The 27,801-nt window shown below is 39.8% G+C and overlaps 1 protein-coding gene across 4 annotated transcripts in view; it reads left to right on the forward strand.

The window, feature by feature from the left end:
- LOC113547554 (dipeptidyl aminopeptidase-like protein 6) overlaps positions 1-27,801 on the forward strand; it is a 190,613-nt gene that overhangs the window by 115,971 nt on the left and 46,841 nt on the right. For all 4 annotated transcript variants that reach the window (XM_026947941.3, XM_026947942.3, XM_034306261.2 and 1 more), the window contains one exon: positions 27,566-27,680. In XM_026947941.3, coding sequence (XP_026803742.3) covers positions 27,566-27,680 — 115 coding nt within the window. The remainder of the gene's footprint in view (positions 1-27,565; positions 27,681-27,801) is intronic.

The raw sequence follows: 27,801 nt of genomic DNA on the forward strand, positions 1-27,801 counted from the left end.
GGTATTAGACTGTGATGCATGCTTTACACTTTTTTTTCTCACTATCTGTCTCTTCTACAGCTTGCTATCAGGGCCCATATGTCACCAAATATGCCAAATATGCACATACAAGATCTCACGTTCCTCTCAGAGAGTATGTTATGTTCCAGACCCTCCACAGTGCAGATCTTTAATAGAAAATGCAGAGAATCAGGCTGAGAATAGACTCGCGTTCAGTTCGGCTCTCTTGCTTTTTTTTTTTCTTGCTTCTATTTTGAGGCTTGGTCACACAATTGGATTGCAGGATAGGGAATCAGCTCCTGATATAATGCCCAGCATATTGGTTTGAGATGATAGTCTTCCCACTGCAGTTATGATCAATAGAGCCTTTTGGGTTGCACTGTAATGAGACAATAGATTGGAATCAAGCCCTCAGTGCAATGCATCATAGTCCTTCATCCTGGCCCAAAATATAGAGCTATTGCACAGGGTCATGGGGAATTTGGCACTTTCACTTTCTCCATTTCTCATGCTCTCTTTCGTCAGGGATGCTGCCATTCTCTTCCTTTCTCTCTCCTCTTCCAAGTTCTGAATGGGACTGTAAGGCTGTTTCCCATTTTAGTAATTGAAAGCTAAAAACGTTGTAAATTCTAAACAATGGCAAGTTGCACACCGGCTGCTTAATGTCTTTTAATAAAACCAAAGTTGTTTTTCTTTTTTGTTGCTGCTTAAAAATGATTAAAAATATAATCATGTGATATTAAGTTGAAGATAGATGCTCACAGGTTTATTGTGCATGTATCAGTATAAGGAGCTTCATAAAAAGACTACAAAATGAATAAAGTGAACCACATTTGGCAAGAAATTGCTGAATGACTTGCCAGTCCATATGGCAGGTCTGTTATATAGATGGTCAATATTTTTTTTTCTTTGTTTGGATTTCACACACAACAGTCTGTACACAACAGAGTTTACAAAGAATGGTGCAAAAAAAAAAAAAAAACACTGGATGAGCAACAGTTCTGTGGGTGGAAATGACTTGTTGATCAGAGAGGTCAGAAGAAAATGGCCAAATTGGTTCGTACTGCCAGAAAGGATATAGTGACTCAAATGATCACTTTTACAACTGTGGTGAGCTGAAACTGGACAGTTAAAGATTAGAAAAAAATCACCTGGTATTTTTCCAGTCTTCAGCTGTCCAGTTTGTGAGAGCCTGTGCCCACTGTAGCCTCAGATTCCTGTTCTTGGCTGACAGGAGTGGAACCTGATGGGGACTTCTGTTACTGTAGCCCATCCACGTCACATGTTTTGTGCATGTTGAGATGCTTTTCAGCTCACCACAGTTCTAAAGGGTGATTATTTGAGTTACTATAGACTTTCTGGCTATTTTCCTCTGACCTCTCTTATCAACAAGGTGTTTCCACCCACAGAACTGTCACTCATTCAGTGTGTTTTTTTTTTTTTCTTTCTTATTTTCCTGTTTTCTGCACCATTCTGTGTAAACTCTAGAGGCTGTTGTGTGTGAAAATCCCAGGAGATCAGCAGTTTATGAAATACGCAAACCAGCCCATCTGGCACGAACATCCATACCACAGTCACAGAGATCAGACTTTTGTTTCATTCTGATGTTTGATGTGAACATTAACTGAAGATCTTGACCTGCATCTGCATGATATTATGTATGGTGCTCCTGCCACCTGATTGGCTGGTTGGATAACTGCATGAATGAGCAAGTGTGGAAGTGTTCCTATTAAAGTGGACATATACATTACTTTAAGCAAATCCTTAATACAGACAAATTTATAATAGCTCTGTAATTCCTTTCATGCCTCATGGGGAATTAGTATGTGTGTAGCTGTATAGCTTGTCCCACTCCATCAATCCCTCTCTCCTGTTCTCTCTTTCTTTTCTTTTCTTTTCTAATCTGAAATGTCACAGCATCCTCCCATCTCTAACAGCGGAGTGTGTGTGTGTGTGTGTGTGTGCAGGCAGTGTGTTATGTGATGAAGCCAGTATGAAGAGCTGCGACATTCAGAGAAGGTCAGCATGTCTACAGAGGTGTAGGTTTTTCTTGTTAGGTCTTGTTTCATTTTTTTCTTCATGTAATGTACATCTAAAGATTCCATCACGCTTTTTGTCTGCCGTGGGTAGAATAGTCTTCTTGTGATCGAGTGTACATGACTGCTAGAGAGTATGAAGAGTTATTTTTTAGTCTGCTTTTTCTTGTGTTTAAATCTCCATTTTTTTTCAAATCTCCATTGAAAATGAGTGTGTGAGATTCAGCAGATGTTCCTGCACCACCTAGTGTATCCTCACACTCTACCTCACTTATTAACACACACTAGTCCCTCACGGTAAGGAGTGTAATTGCTCGTACTCTGGTGTGTGAAATTAGCCTCAGTTTTCTCCATCTCACTTTATTATTTCCCTGTTAGTGGGAGAGGAAGTGTGTCCACTGTAATACTGTGATTTAAATCAGTATTATTTTCTCTCTTTATTTTTCTATTGGAGTGCTAACACAAAACCGTGTCAGAACCGGTTGACTGGACAGATATGAAACTTCTGTTACAATTTTACATTTTTTATTTATTAAAGAACAACACTCTATACTTGCAGAACATCAGTGAAATAAGTTAGTTCCTGTTCTTACTTATGTTATAGCAGCTATAAACAGTCATTCCCTCATCAGCCTCTACATCTCTCTTTTCTCTCTCTTGACATTAATGAGACAAAAAAAGCAGCTTGTTGCGTTAACCAGAAACCATAAAGCACAAACTCCTCTGTCCTGAAGATGTCGAAAGTTACAGCTTTACCTCTCTTACAAAACACCAACACTGAAGACTCCTTCCATAAATATTGCATAACTGTCTCCTTACAGAAAACTTCACCATGTTACCAGTTACACACATTTTAATCTGTTTATATGGAGCGTCCACTGTACAATCCCTGTGAGTAAGCTGTTACTATAGAAACGAATACATGAGAATGAGAATTATTCCAGCCCCTTTTACCTATGCTAACACTACAGGTTAATATTAACAACCTTCCTCCACTGACTTGTGATAAAATGATTTATCCCTACAAGAAAAAAAGTCTTTTTACAGTGTGTCTGTTATGATGTGCACAAATTTTCTTACACTGGAGAAGGAGAAAGGCTTTGAGAAGTGCTGATGGTTTATTTTTCAAGCAATGTGTCACATCCAGAGCCTGGTGAAATTCCTTCTAGAGCACTGACTTCCGCTCCAAGCCAGTCTGCTCACAATCACAGTGCTACTAGTCAGCTGTAGCTTACTGAGGACTCTCATTTGAGGTCTATATAAACAAGCCACAAACACGCACATTGCGAAGTCTTGCCATTCTTTGTCCTTGTTCATTACTGAGCCATGTATTCTGTCTGCCTCCTATTCCGATGTCTGCTTTGTATTATTTACATCTGTCTTTTTGTCTGCCTCACATATACCTCTTCAACTGTGGCTGTTGACTACAGTTCAGCCTGATGATCTGGATTTGTTAAAATAAAGCTCATATTTGTTTCGCAACACCCAGCCATGTTACACGATCTTGTCTTCCATTTAAGAGGGAAGTAAAACATGGAAAATTAACTGTTAAAAGTCTGTGATGGTGCCAGTGCCATAAAATCTAATATTACTAATTACTATTACTATAATATGTTGTTTAGGAATTATTTATGCATACAGACTTACTTTACATTTAAAAACAAAATACTGGATTGACCACCTACATTTTTGCTGCTAATATATATTCACAAAAATATATATATATTTTTTGTCAATACTATACTCTCTACCCTGCTGCTACCTCAATAACTGCTATGTCTATACAAGAGGGACATTGTTTCTTTTCACTGTGTACTCTACTATGGTTGAAACGACACTAAAGCCACTTGACTTGATTTTGTCATAGAGATTCTTGGCTTAGTTTAAAAAATCAGTAATGCAAATCCATTTGTAGTTTCATAGTTATGTTGTTTGGATTATAAACCAGCATGTCGAAAAGGTTTTGTATTTTCAGGATGGGTTTTAGTACAATAAACATCAGGCTGATGGCTTTCAAACAAGTCTTGTTACAAAAGAAATTATATAATACACATGTCTATTTGAAATAGGTGCATTTATACTGACTCTTAATCTTAAGTAGCAAAAATATTCATTTTTCACAGAATAAAAGGATTGAGTTTTTCATTAATGAACCTAGACTAAGCTAACACTGACCAGATTAGTAAAATATGAGAAATACTAATTAATAGAAGATGAATGCTGCCACTGCAGTAGAACTGAGAAGAAAGGAAAGGTCAAATATAATTATTCTATTTTGATGAGAATAATACATAAAGCCAGCACTCGTCCACAGCATTAAATATACCAACATGTCTGTCTATAATAGCAGGATAGCACTTTTTTCCTGCCCTGGCTTTGCTCATTTGAAACAGGAAGTCATGACTGGACTCTGACATGTAGCAGATGGCAGCTGAAGATTTCATGGGTCGAGAGAAATAAATGCAGCGTCTCTGCTGGTTCGGGAAAAACAGCTCAGTCCCTGCTGTTGCTCTGCTCACTGTCAGCCAGAGTGTGCGTTCAGAGTTCACGCTGAGAAGGATTGCGTGTTCAGGGTTCACTCTGAGAAGGATTGCGTGTTCAGGGTTCACTCTGAGAAGGATTGCGTGTTCGGGGTTCACTCTGAGAAGGATTGCGTGTTCAGGGTTCACTCTGAGAAGGATTGCGTGTTCAGGGTTCACTCTGAGACGGAGTGTGTGTTTGGGGTTCACTCTGAGAAGGATTGCGTGTTCAGGGTTCACTCTGAGAAGGATTGCGTGTTCAGGGTTCACTCTGAGACGGAGTGTGTGTTTGGGGTTCACTCTGAGAAGGATTGCGTGTTCAGGGTTCACTCTGTGAAGGATTGTGTGTTCGGGGTTCACTCTGAGACGGAGTGTGTGTTTGGGGTTCACTCTGAGATGGATTGTGTGTTCAGGGTTCACTCTGAGATGGAGTGCGTGTTCGGGGTTCACTCTGAGACAGAGTCTGTGTTCGGGGTTCACTCTGAGACGGAGTGTGTGTTTGGGGTTCACTCTGAGACGGAGTGCGTGTTCGGGGTTCACTCTGAGATGGAGTGTGTTTGGGGTTCACTCTGAGACGGAGTGTGTGTTTGGGGTTCATTCTGAGACAGAGTGTGTGTTCGGGGTTCACTCTGAGACGGAGTGTGTGTTTGGGGTTCACTCTGAGATGGAGTGTGTGTTCGGGGTTCACTCTGAGACGGAGTGTGTGTTTGGGGTTCACTCTGAGATGGAACGCATGTTCAGGGTTCACTCTGAGACGGAGTGTGTGTTTGGGGTTCACTCTGAGATGGAACGCATGTTCAGGGTTCACTCTGAGACAGTATGTGTTTAGGGTTGGCTCTGATGCAGTGGGTGTTCAGGGTTCACTCTGAAATGGAGTGTGTGTTTGGGGTTCACTCTGAGATGGATTGTGTGTTCAGGGTTCGCTCTGAGACGGATTGCGTGTTCGGGGTTCACTCTGAGACGGAGTGTGTGTTTGGGGTTCACTCTGAGACGGAGTGTGTGTTTGGGGTTCACTCTGAGACGGAGTGTGTGTTCAGGGTTCACTCTGAGATGGAGTGTGTGTTCAGGGTTCATAATAAATAGAATAAAATCTGGGCTGAATTCTCTAACAGACTGTGTGATAAGGTCTGTTCTCCATGTCAGATAATATGCTGAAGAAAATGACTATGTTCTGTTTACGTCATCAATCATCCGGAAATCAGCTCGTGCAGAAAACAGGCTCACATTAACCACACACACACACACTCTTCACAGTGAGGTTGAGGTAATCAGGAGATTCTTTCTGTCCATTAGAAAGTTTCATTTTCTTTTTGACATCACCCCTACCATATGTGTAGCTGTCCTGTGAGTTTGCTTTCCTCCTATTGGTAGATTTTAGATGAGCTTCCTAGCAGTGCTCACAGGCTGAGATTTTACTCTGAAGTTCCTCACACTGACACAACTTTGGTGTTTGTTGTCTTTGGTTATTTAAGTAATATTGCAGGAGCCAGAGTGCAGTTATACTGAATATCGGCACAGCCGTGATTCAACACAGACACAAGCCTGCAGTTCTATAAACAAGAAATTAATATTGAGTAAGTGACATTTCATACAAAATATGGCCAAATGTTCTTTTTTATTTTTGCTCAGCCAGAGGAAATAGATCCTGAAGAAGCCACGCTCACTTTAAATCACGTCACCTAGCTGGATGGCTAGCTCACTTTGATTTGTGCATTCCTGTTAAAGGTGCTTCTGGTGAAATTGGCACCCCTTCTTCCTTTTTATCTTCATCTGATGAGCTTTTATATTTTTCATATTTTAAGCCAAATGTTATATTCTTGTACTAACACTACTGTAGTAGCGGTTTCGAGCTAGGAATGGGATGTTTTACGTGGTGAACACAGACAAGCGGAGTGATACACACAGTGAAATGTCCCAGTGAGGTTATAGGAAATATAAGTTTGATATATACTCCTGGAACGATGCTCAGTCAATCAAATTAGTGGACCGGAACTAACCGTTGTATAAAATGGCAGTAGGTCGTGTCACATTATGCATTCTGAGACTGCCATCTCAACTCACGACTAAAGAATTATTTTACAATGTGTGTTTTTTTTTGTTTGTTTTTTTTTTTGGGGGGGGGTGGTAATTTTTGGCTCATATTTTAAAAATAATTGTCATCAAACCCCTGCTGTTATAACAGCTGGACCGGTTGGACACTGAGTTGAATGCTTATATATATATATATATATATATATATATATATATATATATATATATATATATATATATATTCCCTCCTCCCCTGCCCATAATGCCTGTGGCAGTCCTGTAATGAACTCTCCTCCTGCTGATGTAAATGACTGCATGGGTTAGAGGTCATGGAGTTTGTCTCCATTTGTCTCTATAACGAGCACATCCGTTACAGTGTTTCCAATTTAAACACTTCAGTCTACAGTGATATACCTTAGCCCATACTGGAGCAATGTGAAGTTACAGACTTTAATTAAAGATACAGTGGCAGTTTGCCATCAGGCGCATCAAACTTATTAGATCTAGAACCAGTGCCAAGTTCTGTGACTGCTAACAGAGAAAATCTGACATTTGCTAAGACAAAACATTAAACAATTAACTGTACAGAACATTCTGTTGTATCTGTGTAATTATACTGAATGGTTGGGGTTTGGGGACTGGTGTTTAAGCAGTGTGTGGTTGACTGAACACTAGGTAACTACCAATGGTTGTTGGATTACAGGTATTTTGATGACTGGGGGTTGGATTTTCTTTACTTGGCAGTTGGTTGGTGTTTGGGTCACTAGTGTTTGGGTAACTGGGGTTTGGGTGACTAGTGTTTGGGTAACTGGGGTTTGGGTCACTAGTGTTTGGGTAACTGGGGTTTGGGTGACTAGTGTTTGGGTAACTGGGGTTTGGGTCACTAGTGTTTGGGTAACTGGGGTTTGGGTAACTGGGGTTTGGGTGACTAGTGTTTGGGTAACTGGTGTTTGGGTAACTGGGGTTTGGGTGACTAGTGTTTGGGTAACTGGGGTTTGGGTGACTAGTGTTTGGGTAACTGGGGTTTGGGTGACTAGTGTTTGGGTAACTGGGGTTTGGGTGACTAGTGTTTGGGTAACTGGTGTTTGGGTCACTAGTGTTTGGGTAACTGGGGTTTGGGTCACTAGTGTTTGGGTAACTGGGGTTTGGGTAACTGGTGTTTGGGTAACTGGGGTTTGGGTGACTAGTGTTTGGGTAACTGGTGTTTGGGTCACTAGTGTTTGGGTAACTGGGGTTTGGGTAACTGGTGTTTGGGTAACTGGGGTTTGGGTGACTAGTGTTTGGGTAACTGGGGTTTGGGTAACTGGGGTTTGGGTGACTAGTGTTTGGGTAACTGGTGTTTGGGTCACTAGTCTTTGGGTAACTGGTGTTTGGGTAACTGGGGTTTGGGTAACTGGTGTTTGGGTGACTGGCGTTGGTGTGAGTGGTGGTTGGGTAACTGGTCTTTGGGTATGATTGGATCACCTGTGATTAGTCAGTGATTTTCAGGTGTGAATGCTTGGTGATTTGATAGCTGGATGGATGGCTGTAATGAATAATTAATTAGAGTGTTGGGTTGACTCTGTTATTCTGTGTCTTGCTCAGTTTCTCGTTGTCTGTTTCTCACCACACTGTGACAGACTAATGTATTTGGATTAAATATGTTTGGATAACAGGTATTTGATCATGTAGTTTGGTTTCTGAACAGATTTCAATGTTCTATTAGACTGATCTGCAGTCATTGGAGGACAGAAACACAGTGGTAAGAGCCAATATTTGGCTCACTGTGAACAGACTGAAGCACAGCTCTGTCAACATGCAAATCTGGATCTTTCAAAAGGAAACATAAGCTTAATCTTTTATAGCCACCATATAATTCATGAATGGGCAGGAAGGCAAAGCAAAGGAGTAACTGAGCAAGCTTTGACTTTCTGGCTAATATGTTTCCCAAAAAATTCAGCATTACCTCCTCCCCTCTTATCTGAATGTGTTTGATTGGCTTGTCATTGCTGGAAATGTGGAAAAAAAACAGATCCATGGTAAATAGTGTAGCCAAGTGAGTCCTGATGGTGTGGAGCAATGATCACAGCCCTGTTCCTGCAGATCTAGCTTTCCAAGAATTCAGTTCCAGTCCTGATTTAACTCAGACCTGCTTATAAATTATTGTGTAGTAAGGTTAATCTTCAGGTCAAGGTTTGATCAATAGTATAGATCTTATTATGCCACAGTAGAGTGTTGTTAATAAAAAAGGTCATGTGATGTACAGTAAATCACTGACAAATCATCAGTTCACAGAATTATTACTGTAGTGTGTGTTTACATTGACATATTGTACTATGCTAATGTTCAAAAATGTTTTTTTATGTACAAGACTTGACAACAGATTATGAACACCATTGATTAAACCACCACTGCAATTTTACTGCTATGATTTTTTTTTACATGTATCTCATATAAAAGAATCTAATACAAAATGTACACAAACATTTCAGTTCAGTTCACATAAGAATTTAATCTAAATCTAGTTACACAGTAATAATTTGCTAAAATGGTCCTGAAAACAACAGAAAAAAAGAATACTATCTACTCCATATTTTCTCTTTACCTAGCATAGATTTAGCTCCAGTTTGCTGGACTTGTTGGACTCGTGGTTATTTCAATAAACTGTTACATTTATCAGAACATATGATGACAAAATAGTGAAAAAATGAAAAAATAAACAATAATCCAGACGAGGTTGCTTTTGCTTTAGGTAAATGCATTAGCATCTACTTTTACAGTATTGCGAGTTATTACACAGATACATCATAGAATAAAAATCTGAAGGGACTAAAAGAGAAAAGAGAAGTCGTTGTCCTGTGGTGAGTGCTGAGGGTTTAGTGAGTCATGAATCAAGCTAAAAAAAATAGACTGGATTTATAACCAGAAACCACAGAGATTTTGCAGCAAGTGGAAGCTAAAAGCTGAATATTTCCGTTGCAATTTCTGTTATTTGTTTAAAAGTGTGTGTTAAGAGCTGGGATGCAGGAAAGCATTTCTTGTTACATCTGATGATCGTGATTAGCTATGATAAGTGTATGTGAGAAGACTTGATATTTTAAATATGTTAAATATATTCATATTTTTGTACCCCTAGAATATTGGAATATACAATATAAATGAAAAACTGAAAAAAGTATCATTCCTGAAAAGCATATTATTTTTCATTTGCACTCATTTACATCTATTACAATACTTAGCTTTTCTAACCAAGTTCTAGCAAGTGCTTATAACAAAAAAGTGAAAATTTAATATCAGCAAAAATTAAACACAAAACAGCCACTTTAGAGTACTCTCAGAAAAGCGTAATACGGCATAATTCTTTGTGCTATCAATAATTTAACAGAATCTCACCAAGCCATAACCAGCCACAATTAAAAGTTCATGTGAATTCTCTTAAATAATATAAAAGTGATTAAAGCCAAATAATAGCCTATAACAGCAAATTGCTAAGTGTTTTATTTCTCTAAAAACCCAGCAATTTGCAAACAATTTCTTTCTATTAAAGAACAATGTCATATTTTTACCTGTTTGTAGTTCCATTTAACTTTGGGGAACATTTTGTGTGTTATGATGGTTGTATAAAGAGGCATTAATGATATCTGTCCCTGTCTGTGTTTAAGCGTGATGGAGCTTCAGGAGAGTCAGCGTAGCCGTTTACCTTGAGTGCTTAATAAAGCAGCAGCCCTGACACTCATTTCACTAAAGCTCCTCTTGCATTTTCATCACAGCACACACAGGAAATAAATTACCCAGTGGCAGACTGAAGACACATTCTGTGTGTTTTACTGCTGTATTTTCCTCCAAACCGAGAGAATGGATTGATATGGAGAAGAGAGAGAGGAATGCTCACTTTATCTGAGCGTAGGTGCTAAAATCCTGGAGAGAGACAGACAGGGACAGAGAGAGAGAAAGGAAAAGCCTGCTGTTTCTTGGACAGTTAGAGAGATGTTACTGGGTCTATATCATGTTCTGGAAACATCCACAGACCTGGTAGAGAAAAAGCTGAGAGCCACTGCATGTAGCATCAACACACGGAGGGCAGAAATTGTGGATGTTTAATCCTGTTTTATGTTCGATATGCTGCAAACATTTAAAGAAAGATGTAGCAAGTGTCCGAACAGGTGGAGCGAGAGGTTGGAAATCCCAGTTTCATGCTAGTATGGTGAGTTAAGCCTGGCTTACACAGTAATCTCTTGATGTGACGATGAAAATCTCATCAGTATGATACCTCACGACACACGTTTCCACACTGCATGAATGTCAAAATTAAAACTTAAAAAGAGCATGAGCTGAACGATGCCACTGCTAGAGCTGCTTCCATTACCTGGGTGTTTTTTTCTTAGTGACAACACAGTTTTCATTGGTTACTAAGCAACAATTGCACGCTGATAATAGCAAGCTGTGCTCGATGGGTGACAGTTAAAGGAAAAATCAACATACAGTGTGGTAGTAAGGTGTTAGGCCACCAAAAAAACCACCAGAACAGCTCCACTGCTCCTCGTCCACATATCTCTGGAAGTGTACTGGAGTGATGAATGCTGTTTTCTCAAAAGCTTCCCTCACTTTGCATGTGGTTTGATGATGTTCAGGTGGGTTGGGATGTGGTGAGTGTGAAGGCCAGAGCATAAGATTTACATCATTTTCATTCTCAGCAAACCATTCAGTGAGCCTTTGTGTTCTGTGGATGGGGGTGGAGTCTTCCTGAAAGAGACCACACCCATCAAGATAAACATGTTCTATTATAGGATCAGGCTGATCAGTCAGAAGAACTGTAGGAGTGATTTGTACTGATGGCTCTCTGTTAGGGGACGAGTGTAACCAAACATATGAATGCAAAAATAAATACTCCCTCCTCTACACCTCTCCCTAAAGCAGTTTTAGCATTCATGTATTTATTATCCTCCTGCTCTGTTTTTCCAGACATGTGCAGTGCGTGGTGTTTGGTCATAATGGGAGAGCTGGTGCTGTCTGTGGTGCTGAATTTTATCTCTTTACTCTTTACTCTTCAACTTTTACTTCCTCCATCTTTCTTACTTTCTTTCTTTTTGCAGATCTTAGATCTTAGAGCCCACCAAATCACATCAAACTAAACTCTGTGTGTGTGTGTGTGTGTGTGTGTGTGTGTGTGTGCGCGCATGAGCAGACTAGGACAATGATGACGCTTTGTGGAGATCATGTTCTCTGATCTGCCTGAGGCCCTTTCACACCTCCACTCAGAGCCAGCAGGAGAGAGGGAAAGAGAGACAAACATATAGAGCAAGAAAGAAAGAGACAGACAGAGAGAGAGAGACAGAGAGAGAGACAGATAACTTTAATCCAATGTTCTCCTGGATGAGAGCCATGACGCCTCAGGCTGGTTAGAGAGGAGCAGAAAGGTGACGAGCTCCAGAACCCCGCCTGCTCTTTCTCGCCTAATGAAGTCTAAAAGCGCCCAGCTGTCCGTCCTACACACACACACACACACACACACACACATACACACAAACACACCTGCTACTGCACTTTATCAAACCCCATGCTGAAGTAAACTTGGTTACCTCATACACTGAGCACACACTAATGCCTATAACCCAGTTTTACTGACACACACACATGCACACACACACGGTCTGAGCCAAGAGTATAACACCGTTAAAGTTCCCATCGAAACACATTTATCACATCCAGAATATGAAAACAAATCAAATGCTGTGGAGACCTGAATGAATGCAGCAGTAAAAATCATATTATAGCAGTGTGTGATGTGAAGCAGAGAGGTCTGAGGTGTGTGTGTGTGTGTGTGTGTGTCTGTCCTTCTCTCCATTGCTCTCTTTCTGTGTTTCTAACCATGCTCTCCATGATGGCATGTTCCCTTGGAAACGGGGTAATTTTGTACATAAGAAAAAAAGAGAAAAGTAAAGAGCAGAGAGAGAAAGAAAGTTGGAGAAAGAGTATGGTAAAAAAGAGAGAGGAGAAAGAAGTCAGAAAGACAAAGAGGTAGAGATGGAGGAACCTCATGGGTGTCAGTCTTGTGTTTCTCTGGAGATTTAATGAGACATTTTTGTCCCACCTGTTTCTGCAGAGTTCCGAGAGATGATGTCGCACACCTGGATCACACACACACACACACTTGCTGAGATCTCTCCTCCGCTGTGTTAGTGGCTTAACAACACTCACTGAGGGACAAATACTCATTTAATGCTTGGCTACCTCACAGTCAATGAACAAACACACACACACACATTTGTGATACTGTGATATATAAACACATATTTAACATTCTGTGAGCTGCAGTGTTAACTCTCTCAACAGTGTTAACTCTCGATAACTACCCCTTACCCATCCCTACTCTCAACAGTAACTACCCCTTACCCATCTCTACTCTCTACCATAACTACCAAATACCCATCCCTACTATCTACCTTAATTACCAGATACCCATCCCTCCTCTCTACCTTAACTACCAAATACCCATCCCTATGATCTACCGTAACTACCCTTTACCCATCCCTACTCTCAACAGTAACTACCCTTTACCCATCCCTACTCTCAACAGTAAGTATCCTTTACCCATCCCTACTATCTACTATAAGTACCCCTTACCCATCCCTACTTTGTACCATAACTACCAAATACCCATCCCTCCTCTCTACCATAACTAGCAAATACCTATCCCTATGATCTACCATAACTATCCCTTACACATCCCTACTCTGTACTGTAACTACCCTTTACCCATCCCTACTCTCAACAGTAAGTATCCTTTACCCATCCCTACTATCTACTATAAGTTCCCCATTACCCATCTCTACTCTCTACCATAACTACAAAATACCCATCCCTACTCTCTGCCATAACTACCAAATACCCATCCCTATGATCTACCATAACCATTCCTTACACATCCCTACTCTGTACCGTAACTACACTTTACCCATCCCTACTCTGTACCATAACTACCCCTTACCCATCCCTACTCTCAACAGTAACTACCAAATACCCATCCCTATGATCTACCGTAACTACCCCTTACCCATCCCTACTCTGTACCGTAACTACCTCTTACCCATCTCTACTCTCTACCGTAACCTCCCATTTCCCATCCCTACTCTCTACCATAACTACCTCTTATCCATCCCTACTATCTACCGTAAATGTTTTACCCTACTCTCTACCATAACTACCCCTTACCCATACCTATGATCTACCGTAACTACCCCTTACCCATCCCTACTCTGTCCTTTAACTACTCTTTACCCATCCCTACTCTGTACTGTAACTAATCTTTACCCATCCCTACTGTCTACCGTAACTACCCCTTACCCATACCTACTCTGTACCATAACTTTCCATTGCCCATTTCTACTCTCTACTGTAAGTATCTCTTACCCATCCCTACTCTTTACTGTAACTACCCTTTACCCATCCCTACTCTCTATAGTAAGTACCCCTTACCCATCCCTACTCTCTACCATAACTATCTCTTACCCATCCCTACGATCTACCATAATGACCCCTTACCCATCCCTGTTATAACATAGGCGAAATTAGGAACTGACTTACTATAACTAACTATAAACAGGTTAAAAGTATTACATGTCATTCTTTAATAAATAAAAAAAATTTGCTGTACTATAAGAGGAAAAAAGACTTCAGGGTATAAAGAGTTACTTTGTCATCCTTGCCAAACCCTTCTGATTCATAAAAGTCTATTGTGAAAACTAAATATTTCAGGTTTGTGTTTGTTTTCTCCAAAGATGCCATGATGTATAGCACAATGTTCAGTTTCAAGGTCACTGTCATGCATTTTAAGGTTAAACATTCTTCCCTCCAAATGTATTTAAAGAAAAAAAGACCATTAAAACCTCAAGCCCATATGAATAAATACAAGTAAACATCTGCAATCACCATGGCTTCTTTCCAAAAAAGGGTGGATTTTGAGCTTTCCTTTCTATTTGCAGGCTGTAGTGGAGTGTGTCTCCCAGCACTGTTTCCTTGTTGGCAATTTATTTTTTGTGATGAGTATACAGCACAGAACAACAACAGAAAAGAGACTTTTCAATCTGTAAGGTTGTAGCAGGTTGGCTGTGCTGAAAAGATAAATAGTAATGTAGAATAGCAATCACAGCGACTCGGTCACTCATGATCGGTTTGCTCTGTCTTTTCTTGGCTTTTTCTCTTGTCACTCGACTGAATTGATACAACGTTCTACAGTTACATTTATTCACCTGGCAGGTGATTTTATTTAAAGCGACCTATAGGTGAGGCAAAATCCAAATCTGGTTCACACAGCTTTGACAAAACCCAACTTCAATGTAAGAGTTAGACATTACAGGAATAGTGCAAAGCAGTGGTTGAAGGTAAAAGAAAGTAGAGAACGCAAAGCAATGCCGTAAATAGCAGCAAATGCAAACACATTTCAGGACCATACAATAATTCTCATCATCCAATAATGCCTGTGCAACTTTTAGTGCTGTGAACTCTCCTCTTCTGTGTATACTAAGATATTCCTCTGTTTTATCTAAACTCTGCCTGCATGAGTAACTCTCATGTAACTTCTTAATAGTGCTTAAGTCTGTAATTATGTCTGAGGTCTGAATACTGATGTGTACAATTTCAGCATTAAATTCCTACTACACACTTAACTCACCTCTGAAAATGCCTCTAGGTGTATTTACAATATAAATATACAAAAACACTCTTCTCATCAACTGGCTCCAGTTTAACAGATCTAATGAAGTAAGATGTAGATCCAACAGTGCTATGTTTCTGCTGCAGCGTGGTTATTTACAGAGCCTGTGTTGGTGTGCTGATCAGATTCTGGCTGCTATATGTTAGCTCAGAGGGATGAGAGCGGAGAAGGATGGATTATTGAACACTGTGGGAGGAAAGCTGAGCCCATTGCTATGCCAGTGCTGGTCAGGAACATGCCGCATTTCTCTCTGAGGGTCTTTCTACAGGACACACTGCCAGCTGATGAAATGAATTGAAATGGTTATTTTTATCTGCATTGATTCATGATTTATGATTAATGAAGAATTCATGGTGCATAAAAAACAAGCGAGTGCATATAAGCAGATATTTCAAAACAGTCAATGATTTCTCATAAACAGTAGAGGCTATGGCTGTGCTTTTATGTCCCTCACCTGTGTGTGTGTGTGTGTGTATGTGTGTGTGTGTGTGTGTGTGTGTGTGTGTGTATGTGCATGTGTGTGTGTGTGATAGCTGAGTGGCTCAGAGCAAACTGGCCACGCTGTAGTCCAGGCAAGATGCTGAACACGCACACACACACCCTCTGGCTGACATTGAACTTACTGTACCTCTTTTTAAGGCTCAGCATAAGCTTTAGCCTCAAATCATCAGGATCAGGAAGAGCATCTAAAACCATTAATAAGTAAAAATACAGTTACTCACGTAAACATAAAAGTAATCCCAAAAAGTAATCCAAACAACTTTTATGTTTTTTATTAAATCTCAATCAGCCGTAAATTGCCAACCATGTTCACAGCAATTTACATTTAGCCCCACCCACAAAACTCCATAAAAGACAAAGCTCACCGAGAGCTGCAAACAACAAAATGACAACTAAACAGTGAAAGAGCACATCCTAATCGCAGCGTGTGCTATATCTTCCAGTAATGCATAAATAAGTGCTTTAAACTTGACAGCGTAATCTGTATATAAAATAGCAGTAATTATAGAACGTGAAGCTGATCAATCGAGGTTCACATTAGTGCGTCTCCTTATATGCACATTTACACAAACTCAGGAGTAGGACATGAATGCTTTCTTCCAAACTAACTGGATTTTCATGAATATCACATTTCTTGTCTGAATGTTCCCGGAAATGATTTACAAATAAATGCATTCATATCCAGCTTGATCCTAAGCAGCGAGTGTGTGTTTGTGTGTACTCCTTAGTTAATCGTGGCAGCTCTGTAATATATGAACACACACTGGCACTGCAAATGAGGCACAGTCGGTACCTGGATCTGCTATAAAACCACCTGCTGGAAGAAAATCATGCTCCCCAGCTCTACTGATTGTGTCGTTACATCTGCAGTAAACAGATGGATGTATTAGCACTTCAGTCGGTGTTGTGTTAGAGCAGGAGACCACATGTTGGGTGGTACACGTGCAGCAGGAGGCATGAGGATGAGAATTATTGACATCTATTCAAGAGAATGGACACAAATCATATATGTATAAATGAACATTACATATGATAATTCAAATTTTACACAATAAATGTGGGAACATACAGTAACTTACTTCATAAAAAACCCTTTTATATCATAGTATTTTCCCTTAAAACATATGTGGCGAATTATTCATGAAAATAAGATAGAAAAATAAAAATAATAATAAATAAAAAGTAGTAAAATATAAATAAATGTAAAGAAAAAATAAAATAAAATGAAATAACCCCAGTCTTCAGGAACTCATTTGTTACCTTTTACCATGTCTTTTTTCCATGAGGTATAATGATGAGGTTGCACACATATAAAATCTCTTTCTGTTCTAAGAACTTTCACACTAGAAAAAAAAATAGTTGTTTAACTGCACAACTCTGGATAACAATAGAAGAATTCATGAGCAGTTAAAAATACCAACTAATTTTGTGTGTAATATTTTCAATATTTTTGCTTAACAGTCATATTTAGTTTTGTTGATTGGCCAAGCCAATTTTATGACTCATTTCTGCTAGTCAACATAACAACCTGACTTTTAAGAGGCTAGTATTGTTATAATGTTGTAAACTTTGGCAAAACATAAAGCAATTATGGTGACCTTCTCAGCATGCACTAAAACGTTATACTTTAAGAATACGTGAGATATATAATTATAAGAGTCTTCTCTGAGCCTGAGTCAGCTATGATAAATCACAGGGAATTACTATTCACCTCAAAGCAGCTGATACTGTGTTTGAAGAGATAATAAAACACGAGGGATTACGGTGAAATTGATCTTAAGGCAAAACCCACATGGAACTTTCTTTGTTCTGACAAATCTACTTTAAACTGTAAATACAGTGGATATAAAAAGTCTACACACCCCTGTTAAATTTGCAGGTTTCTGTGAAGTAAAAAATGACATTAAGATAAATCATGTCAGATCTTTTTCCACCTTTAATGTGAAACTGCAAAATATACAAATAAAGTGAAAAACAATCAGAAGGTCATTCAAAAACAATGATCTTCTTTTGGTTAAGCCATTCCCTTGATGATTTGGATGCATGCTTTGGATCATTGTCATGCTAAAATGGGAAATTCCTTTCCATCTTCAGCTCACTAGCAGACACCTGAATGCTTTGCACTAAAATCGACTGGTATTTTTAGCTATTCATGATTCTCTCCACCTTGACAAAAGCCCCAGTCCTGGCTGAAGAAAAGCAGCCCCAAAGCATGATGCTGCCACCACCATGCTTCACTGTGGGTATGCTGTTCTTTTGGTGATATGCTTTTTTTGCACCAAACATACCATTTGGAATTATGGAATTGGTCTCACCAGACCATAACACATTTTGCCACATGGTTTGGGGTGATTTAGTTGAGCTTGGATGTTTTTTTGTGAGAAAGGGCATCCATCTAGCCACCCTACCCCATAGCCCAGACATGTGAAGAATATGAGAGATTGTTTTCACATGCAGAGAGTAATCAGTACTTGTCAGATATTTCTGCAGCTCCTTTAATGGCAGCCTCCCTGGTAAGATTTTGTCTTGTCATTTTGTACATTTTGGAGGGATCTCCTGTTCTTGGTGATGTCCCTGTGGTGCTCTATTTTTTGTTCTATTTGCTGTTGATGGCGTTCACAGTGTTTCATGGTACAGCTAATGTTTTGGAAATTCTTTTATACCCCTCTTCTGATCGATACTTTTCAACAAGTGAGATACCGTACATGCTTTGTAAGCTCTCTGCAGACCAAGGCTTCAGCAGTCAGATGAAAACAAGAAGATGTGAAGAAAATCTTACAGAAACAGCTGGTCTTTATTTGGAGTTAATCAGAAGAATTTCATTGATGACAGCTGTATGATAATTACTTTTGAACATGAGATTGAATGTGATTGGTTCATTCTGAACACAGCCACATCCCCAATTATAAAAGAGTGTGTATACTTATGCAGGTTGTTGTCAGTTTTGTTTTTTTTTCTGTATTTTTTCCTAAAATGTTTCTGATTGTTTTTCACTTAATTTTTATACATTGTAATGTCACATATAGGGTGGAAAAAGTTCTGACATGATTTATCTTGGTTTTATTTTTTTAACATCACAAAAACTTGCCATTTTATAAAAGAGTGTGTAGACATTTTTTTTTATATCCATTGTAGTTCTAATCATTAAATATAGTAAAGGGCATGATGTGTTTGATTAAAATGTAAGAGAGAGTGATCTCTGCTGAAGTGACCCTTAAAAACCCTAACCTCTCTACAGGCATAGACTGGTAGAAATCCTTCAGGCTTATTAATATCAGATCCCCCACTTTTAACACTGCCAGATCCCTCTTTTATAGTAGTGCCAGATCTCTTACAAATGGTAGTACTATATTAAGTTGCACCAGATCCCTCATGTGTAGTACTTCCAGATCCCTCATGGGTAATAATACCAGATTTCCCATGTGTAGTACTTCCAGATCCCTCATGGGTAATAATACCAGATTTCCCATGTGTAGTACTTCCAGATATCCCATACTTAATTATACCAGATCCCTCAATTTTAGTACTACCTCATTTTAAAAATACAAGATGTCTCACATTTAATCACATCAGATACCTCACATGTAATACTACCTGATCCCTTGATGTTTACTGGTACCAGATCCCTCATGTTCGATTTTACCAGATCAGTCATGTTTAGTTGTGCCAGATTCCTCCTGCTTAGTAGTACCAGATTCCTTATATTTAGTAGTATCAGACTCCCTATGTGTAATTATACCAGATCCCTCAGGTTTAGTAGCATTGGATTGCTTATATTTAATAGCACCTTGTGATTAGTAGTACCAGATCCCTCATGTTTAACACTATCAGATTCTTCATATTTAGTCATAAGAGATCCCTAATATGTAGCAGTACCCATTCCATTGTGTGTAGTACAACCAGTTCCATCTCAGCTCTAGTGACAGTAGTGACAATTTCTGTAGCTTTAGTAGTCCCAGGTCTTATAGGTATATTAGTAATACAAGATTCTTGAATTAGACTACCAATAGATTCTTCATGTTGATCACATCTAATTGCTTCTTAAGAGAGCCCTCAAACTGATAAACACTAGATCCCTACCTCTAGATTCGTAAAGGGTTTATCATTAGCTCCCTCAGACAGCTTAATGTGCTTAGAACTATATTTTTTATTGGTTGAAGAGCACTTGATCCTTAAGTTTCCTTTAGGTTCAATGAATTTCTCACATTTGCGCTACATCACTGAGGAGGATTAGCATTATATATTAGGGAATTTACCACTATATCCCTTATAGAGTTTAGCTCTCTCTGCCTAGATCCCTGGGGTGAACACCAACCATCTAGCATGTGCTGTTTGAGTTGGTTCCCTTGACTCACTGTATATAGTATTGCTTATATAATGTATTTAGAGACATGCTAGTGTGAATGGTTGGGTTTTTATGATAAATGATATTTTAATTGTTTCTTTCCCCCTATTGTGTCGATATAACCTTACCACTCTCTCAAATGGCCACTCCTGTTTATAGGTGTCAGTGCCAGCTTTCCAGCTTCTCCTTCACAAAAACAGAGCAGTGATATTTCAAAGCACATCACACTAGGCTGCTCACGACCTCATCAGGGAGACACAGAGAAAAAGAAAGAAAGAGAACCCCAGCTTTCTATTCCCCAACCTGTAGAGTGAACAAATTATTCCTGTCACGCTCTTGTAAATCTGCAAATGCTGTTCAGAAATGTCTGTCAGGTCGCAATTGCCTCACAATACCCAGCGGTAGTGAGTCGGAAGGCCTTCAAAAGTGTTTTTTCTGATAAAAAATCTGAAATTTGCAACAGTTTCCTACTCAAAGAACATGCAATTTTACACAAATGACCTGCAAACTAAGCAGTAGGCTATTATCTGGCATTAACAGAAGAAAAACTCCCAGCGAATCTGTTTTCAACCCCTCATTGTGAGTCACCTTGAGTCAGGGATTTTATTTTCATCTGGTACACACCCCCTCTTTCATAAACCTCTTCACCACTGAGTGCCTGCCTTAAGTGCTCTCTTTCACACCTTCACACATCAGCTAAAATATGTCTTTGAGTCTTGATGACTGACAATCTAGTTAAGAGCGTATAAGTGCATCCTTACAAAAGCATGAAAGCTAAACAGGAAGTGTTTTTTTTATGGCCAAGTCAATCCCCTATCAGACACCTAGGATGCTGTTCTCTAAACCCAAGGTTGGAGGAAACAAGTTTCTCTCGTCTGAGCACACCTAATGGCAGCAATTGTCCGAGGAGCTTGTGTAGATCATCTGGAGTAATGTTGGAGATTGACATCCTGTCATGCTCACCTCACACCGGGCCTTTTCACACGGTTCGATTGGCGCGAATGTGACAATCCATGAGTGCGACTCATTATCCCACAGCATGGCTGGCTCACCAAAGCGTATCGAGCCGAAACTAGCTGAACAACGATCACACAAAGCAGGGTTGCTAATCGATGCTTGGCGCTGACCGAGTTAATCAGGCCACTCATGTATTCCTGCTGAATGAATGCACCATGAATGAATGACAGCCATTCTTTATCTTCTGAAACTTTCTTTGTTCTGGTTGTGTGAGTGATAGGAGTCGTTGAAGCAAAGCGAATATTATATGTGTGGATCCGTGTTTGGAGGGAACTCACGGCTGTTGGTTAACCTCAAGAGAGAGACAGGGGATCGAAAGGTAATTGATTAAACTGAGACTGAAGGCATGAAATTGATAGTTTCACATTTTAGTTAAGGTTGTGTGCACACTGCCTCAGTGGTTAACCTTTTGCACTAGTGACCAGAAGCTGGTGAGTTCAAATCCCAGGACTGCTCAAGAGGTACTGTTGGCTAATTGGAAGATTCATTGCCTTAAAGTGTTGAACTCAATGCTTGGGTTAGAAGGCTGTTGAAGAACAGGTTAGAAGGTTCATGAAAAGAGCAGCTGATGCACAAACACAGTCACAGGGACGCACAAAATATCTCTAAATATAACTAGAGCCTGGCAAACTCAGCTTTATATGTAATTGGTCTGTGCATCATTTGTGAAGAAAAATTGATGTTTAGAATTTGAGCAAAAAATATTTTCTATTTTAAATACAGTTCAGCTCTGGAGCTCTGGCCCATACCTGATACTGACCCAAATCTACCCTTTTAATAAGTCAGCAACTCTCTAGCAGCTTCTGTTATACAAAACATAGATGGTGACATGCTGGAAGACAATTTGTACTCAGAGTTTACTTGCAAGATCAGTGCGAGGTTGTAATATACAGCCCCCAAGTTGATTATTTTCCTGTAACGGCATGTCCCCAAGTGTTTTATTCCTTTTATAACATTGATTTGCAAACAATTCCAATTTTTAATTTATTAAAAACAACACATATATTTGATTCATTTATAGTTACATTTAATGTTGTGGAACATCCGCAAAACAAGTTAGTTCCTGTTCTCACTTACGTTATAGCAGCTATAAACAGTCGTTCCCTCACCGGCCTCTGTTTTTTCTCTGTCTTGAAGTTAAACAAAACTGCAGCTTGTCACGTTACTGCAACGCCTAAACTCCTCTGTCCTGAAGATGTCATGAAACTTAAAAGTTACAGCTTTACCTCTACCTCTACCTTTACACAGCACTGACGCTGGAGACTCCTTCCATAAATGTTGCATTAACAAAACTTTTTTAATCCATTTTTCTGAAGCGTCCGCTGTACGAATCCCTGTGAATAAGCTGTTGCTATAGAAACGATAACGTATTAGAACGAGCACATTATTATAAACCTGTGATTTTCATTTATTAATGAACAACTTCTGAGTAATCAGAAAGCAGAATTTATTGCAGATCTGTGGAACAATCAGAAATGCACGGAGTGTTTTAAGAATAATGCCTCAAAGAGCACTGTTGTATTTATATATTTAGTTATTTTGAAGCACACAGTCAAGGTTGTTCTCCTCCAGAGATTTCCCGTCTTAGCTTTTTTTTTTTTTAACAGGCTTTTTTGTAACGGTCACAGAGGTTTACCCTGTGGAAACAGAGCATTTTAGTTCCTCCAGCTAAGTGCTCAGAGAGGCGTTTAAGATGAAAAGAGGAGATAAGAGGCAGACGGAGGAGTGTAAGAGCAGGAGAGCGGATCTGTGTGCGGGAAATGAGACTGAGCTTCACGAGAGCTGAGCGTGCTGAGCTGAGCCAACAGCATGCTGTGTTTCTGTCACACTGTATTACTGAGCAGCTCACGGCTCACACACACACACGCACACACACACACACACACACAGTAGGGAGCCTGGTGAAACTGATCAAGATGTCAGTCCAGTGGTATTGGAGTATACACTATAAAATCATGCTGGCATGTGTATCCACATACCACTGCAATTCAGTCCAGTGTCTGAGAATCATTCGTTTATATATTACTGCCACAACACAGCTGACTTCAAAAGAAAGTCAGAAAAAATGATGTCTTCTTCATCAGACAGTTAAAACACCAACGCAATCTGTGCTGCTTTTAGCTCATCAAAGTGGCTCACCATTTCCTTTTACCTCCTACACACACAGGGAAAAGCATAGTGATGAGAGGAGGAGGACAGGAAGACAAAGAGAGGAAAAATGGAGATGATGATGATGATGTTGATGATGGTGACAATATAATGATGATGATGATGATGATGATGATGGTGGGGGAGATGATGATGATGGTGATGATGTTGACAATGTGATGATGATGATGATGAGGATGATGATGGTGGTAGTGTTGGTGGTGGTGGTGGTGCTGATGATGATGGTGATGATGATTTTGACAACATGATGATGATGATGATGATGGCGGTGCTGATGACGATGGTGATGACGATGTTGACAACCTGATGGTGGTGGTGATGATGATGATGATGATGGTGATGATGATGATGATGATGATGGTGGTGGTTTTGGTGATGATGATGATGTTGATGATGATGGTGGTGGTGACGGTGGTGGTGGTGATGATGGTGGTGGTGCTGGTGCTGATGATGATGAAAATGGTGATAGTGGTTTTGGTGATGATGATGATGTTGATGGTGATGGTAGTGGTGGTTTTGGTGTTGATGATGTTGATGATGATGATGATGTTGATGATGGTGATGATGATGATGATGATGATGTTGATGATTGTGGTGATGGTGGTGGTGATGATGATGGTGGTGGTGCTGGTGCTGATGATGATGAAAATGGTGATGATGATGATGATGATGATAGTGATGATGATGATGATGGTGGTGGTGGTGATGATGATGATGGTGGTGGTGCTGGTGCTGATGATGATGAAAATGGTGATGATGATGATGATGATGATGATGATGATGGTGATGATGATGATGGTGGTGGTGATGATGATGATGGTGGTGGTGCTGGTGCTGATGATGATGAAAATGGTGATGATGATTATGATGGTGATGATGATGATGATGTTGATGATGGTGATGATGATGATGATGATGATGTTGATGATTGTGGTGATGGTGGTGGTGATGATGATGGTGGTGGTGCTGGTGCTGATGATGATGAAAATGGTGATGATGATGATGATGATGATGATGGTGATGTTGATGATGATGATGGTGGTGGTGATGATGATGATGGTGGTGGTGCTGGTGCTGATGATGATGAAAATGGTGATGATGATGATGATGATGGTGATGTTGATGATGATGATGGTGGTGGTGATGATGATGATGGTGGTGGTGCTGGTGCTGATGATGATGAAAATGGTGATGATGATGATGATGATGATGATGATGGTGATGTTGATGATGATGATGGTGGTGGTGATGATGATGATGGTGGTGGTGCTGGTGCTGATGATTATGATGGTGATGATGATGATGATGGTGGTGGTGGTGATGATGATGGTGGTGGTGCTGGTGCTGATGATGATGAAAATGGTGATGATGATGATGATGATGGTGATGATGATGAACAAATAATACATTATATTTTCTGTGATTTATTTATTTATTTTTGGAAGCAGACACTTGAATTCCAGTGTATTATATTTTGTAATATATCTTGTATATTTTTAAAATATTTTGTAATATAATTTAAAATATAAAAGTAACAATATAAATGGTGTTGTGTAATCTTACTGTTTAATTATTTTAATGTTCACATTTTTAAAACTGACCTGGGAGAAAATTAGGGACATACACACACACACACATTGTGAGAGTAATGTCTTCTCTGTAATGAGTCTTTGTATTGGAGTTTCAGTAAACAGGACCTGGATGTGGTTATCTCAGGGCTAATGATGTCTGCAGTGTCGTTCAATTAGGACCAAAAACATGGTAACTAACGGCAACACGGCTTTTAAAGCCTCTAATGCAGCCGCTCCGTAGCACAATCAGCTTGCTTAAGCTTAATGAGAGTCTCGGCTCATAGCCGGGACATGGGTCACGCTTCACAACACCAGCCAGAACATTCCATCGCCTTAGTGAGCTCCCGCAGTAATGAATCAAGGTGACTGGATTTAATCTGGAGTAGAAATGATGAAGTTCCTCATGAGTGGAGAAACAGCTTGAGGATCGTTCTAGCATGTCCATACACATGTATATTTACATATATTTCACTTTTAAGATTCATCTAAAACATAATAACGTTTGTACAAAGAATGCATGTACTGAGTATTGAATTATGAAGTGTTTAGGGAAGGAAAGTAGGAGTGTGTAGAGAAAGAAACGACAGTGTAAGGAAGAATGAAGTGTGGAAAGTTAAAGCAAGGGAGGAAGGAAAGTGTGAGTAAGGAAGGGAAGAATGAATGTGGAAGGAAGGAAGGAAGGAAGGAAGGAGAGGTGGAGTGTGCAGGGAAAGAAGGAGTTTTTAGGGAATAAAGGAGTGTGTAGGAAAGGAAGGAACAATGGAAGGAAGGAAAGAAGGAAGGAAGGAAGGAATTTGTAGAGAAAGAAACAATGGTGTAAGGAAGAATGAAGGAAGGAGTGTTTAGGGAAGGAAGAAGTGTGTAGGAAAAGAAGGAACGATGGATGGAAGGAAGGAAGGAAAGATGGAAAGAAGGAGAGAGAGTGTACAGGGAAAGATGGAGTGTTTAGGGAATGAAGGAGTGTGTAGGAAAGGACACAAAGAAGGAAGGAGGGAGTTTGTAGAGAAAGAAATAAGGGTGTAAAATGGTAGGGAAGAAGGAAAAAGGAAGCAAGACAGGAAAGATGGTGTGAGGAAAGAAGAAAGCTATATGCAAAGAAGGTGCAAAGAAGGAAGGAGTGTTTATGGAAGATGGAAGGAAGGGAGAAACAAAGGACAGAAGGAAGGATTGAATGAACAAACAAAGGAATGGAGGAAGTAAGGAAGGAAGGATGGAAGGAAGGATTGAAGAAGTTATGTTGTTTATAATTAGTTCTCTTATGCTCTCTCAGAATGCTCCTCATCAGCGAGGCTTTCACACTGATTCACTCCACATTCCTTTTACTTTTTAAATAAACGACAGAAATGTTTGGCTGGAATGCTGCTCATTCACGCAGGCAGAAAGACGAGTGTTTACTGTCAGCCACAGTGACTGAATGGCCAAACGCTTGCTTTAATAAACATCACTCTCTGATGGTGGTGTTCTTCCTCTGAATAAGTGTGTGGATGTGCACTTATCTGTGTTTTGACTCCTGACAGGCTGAAATGCTGTTTTTTCTCCTCTACACTGACAGACAGAAACACAGCCTGTGTGACTTTATCATTCTGCTGAAGAGAAATGTCTCCATTTTCTCTCTCCATCTCACGTCTTACTGTGTAATTTTCTGTGAATTTCTGTTACTCCAGATTAGTGTGAATTAAACATGAAGTCATTTCCAATGAATATTCAATTCAAAGCCAAATGTAAATGACTTTTCATAACGCCGAGCCTTTTTCACCCAGAATTATACAAGTGTCTCTTCTAACAAAAACATGAATTACTGTAAAACTCTCACTGTGGGTGCGTTAGAGTGATGAGAGACATTCTCCCCAGCATTCCCATTACTTCCCTCTGACTCTGTAGAGGAACGAGTGTGCAGGGAAGAACGAGGGAAGGAAGGAAGGATGAAAGGAGTGTGTGAGGAAGAACAAATGAAGTTAAGAAGGAAGGATGGAAGGAAGGAAGGAGTGTGTAGGGATGAACAAATGAAGTTAAGAAGCAAGGATGGAAGGAAGGAAGGATGGAAGGAGTGGGTAGGGAAGAACAAATGAAGTTAAGAAGCAAGGACGGAAGGAAGGAGTGTGTAAGGAAGAACAAATGAAGGTAAGAAAGAAGGAAGGAAGGAAGGAAGGAAGGAAGGATTGTGTAGGAAAGGACAAAATGAAGGTAACAAGGAAGGAAGGAGTGTGTAAGGATGAACAAATGAAGGAAAGAAGGAAGGAAGGAAGGAAGGAGTATGTAGGGATGAACAAATGAAGGTAAGAAGGAAGGAGGGAAGGAAGGAGTATGTAGGGAAGAACAAATGAAGGTAAGCAAGAAGGAAGAAAGGAGTGTGTAGGGATGAACAAATGAAGGTAATAAGGAAGGAAGGAAGGAAGGAGGGAAGGAATGTGTAGGGAAGGAAGGAATAAAGGAAGGAAGGAAAGAGGTAAGGAACAAGCGATTGTGTAAGGAAGAAGGAAGGAGGGACTGAAAGTACAAACAAATGAACTGATAAATGACTAAAGGAGGTGTAAAGAATAGAAGGAATAAAGCCATGAGTTCCTGTACATCCATGCTGTTTTTCTGTCACTGTCGTTTATGAGTGATGAAGTGATAAATTCATCTATTCATTCCCATTATCTCTTTCTTTCTCTGTGTGTGTGTGTGTGTGTGTGTGTGTGTAGGAGTTGGTGGGCAGTAATCCACCTCAGAGGAACTGGAAGGGGATACTGATCGCTCTGCTGGTCATCCTGGTCATCTGCTCTCTGATCGTCACTTCTGTTATACTCCTGACACCAGGTACACACACACACACACACACACACACACACACACACACACACACTTACCATACACCAAGCACTTCTAAATAACTGTAAACTGTAACTGTAACTGTAACAGTTATTTACTTCAACATCTT

This window comes from Pangasianodon hypophthalmus, chromosome 1 (assembly GCF_027358585.1).
Source record: "Pangasianodon hypophthalmus isolate fPanHyp1 chromosome 1, fPanHyp1.pri, whole genome shotgun sequence".
Taxonomy (NCBI): domain Eukaryota; kingdom Metazoa; phylum Chordata; class Actinopteri; order Siluriformes; family Pangasiidae; genus Pangasianodon; species Pangasianodon hypophthalmus.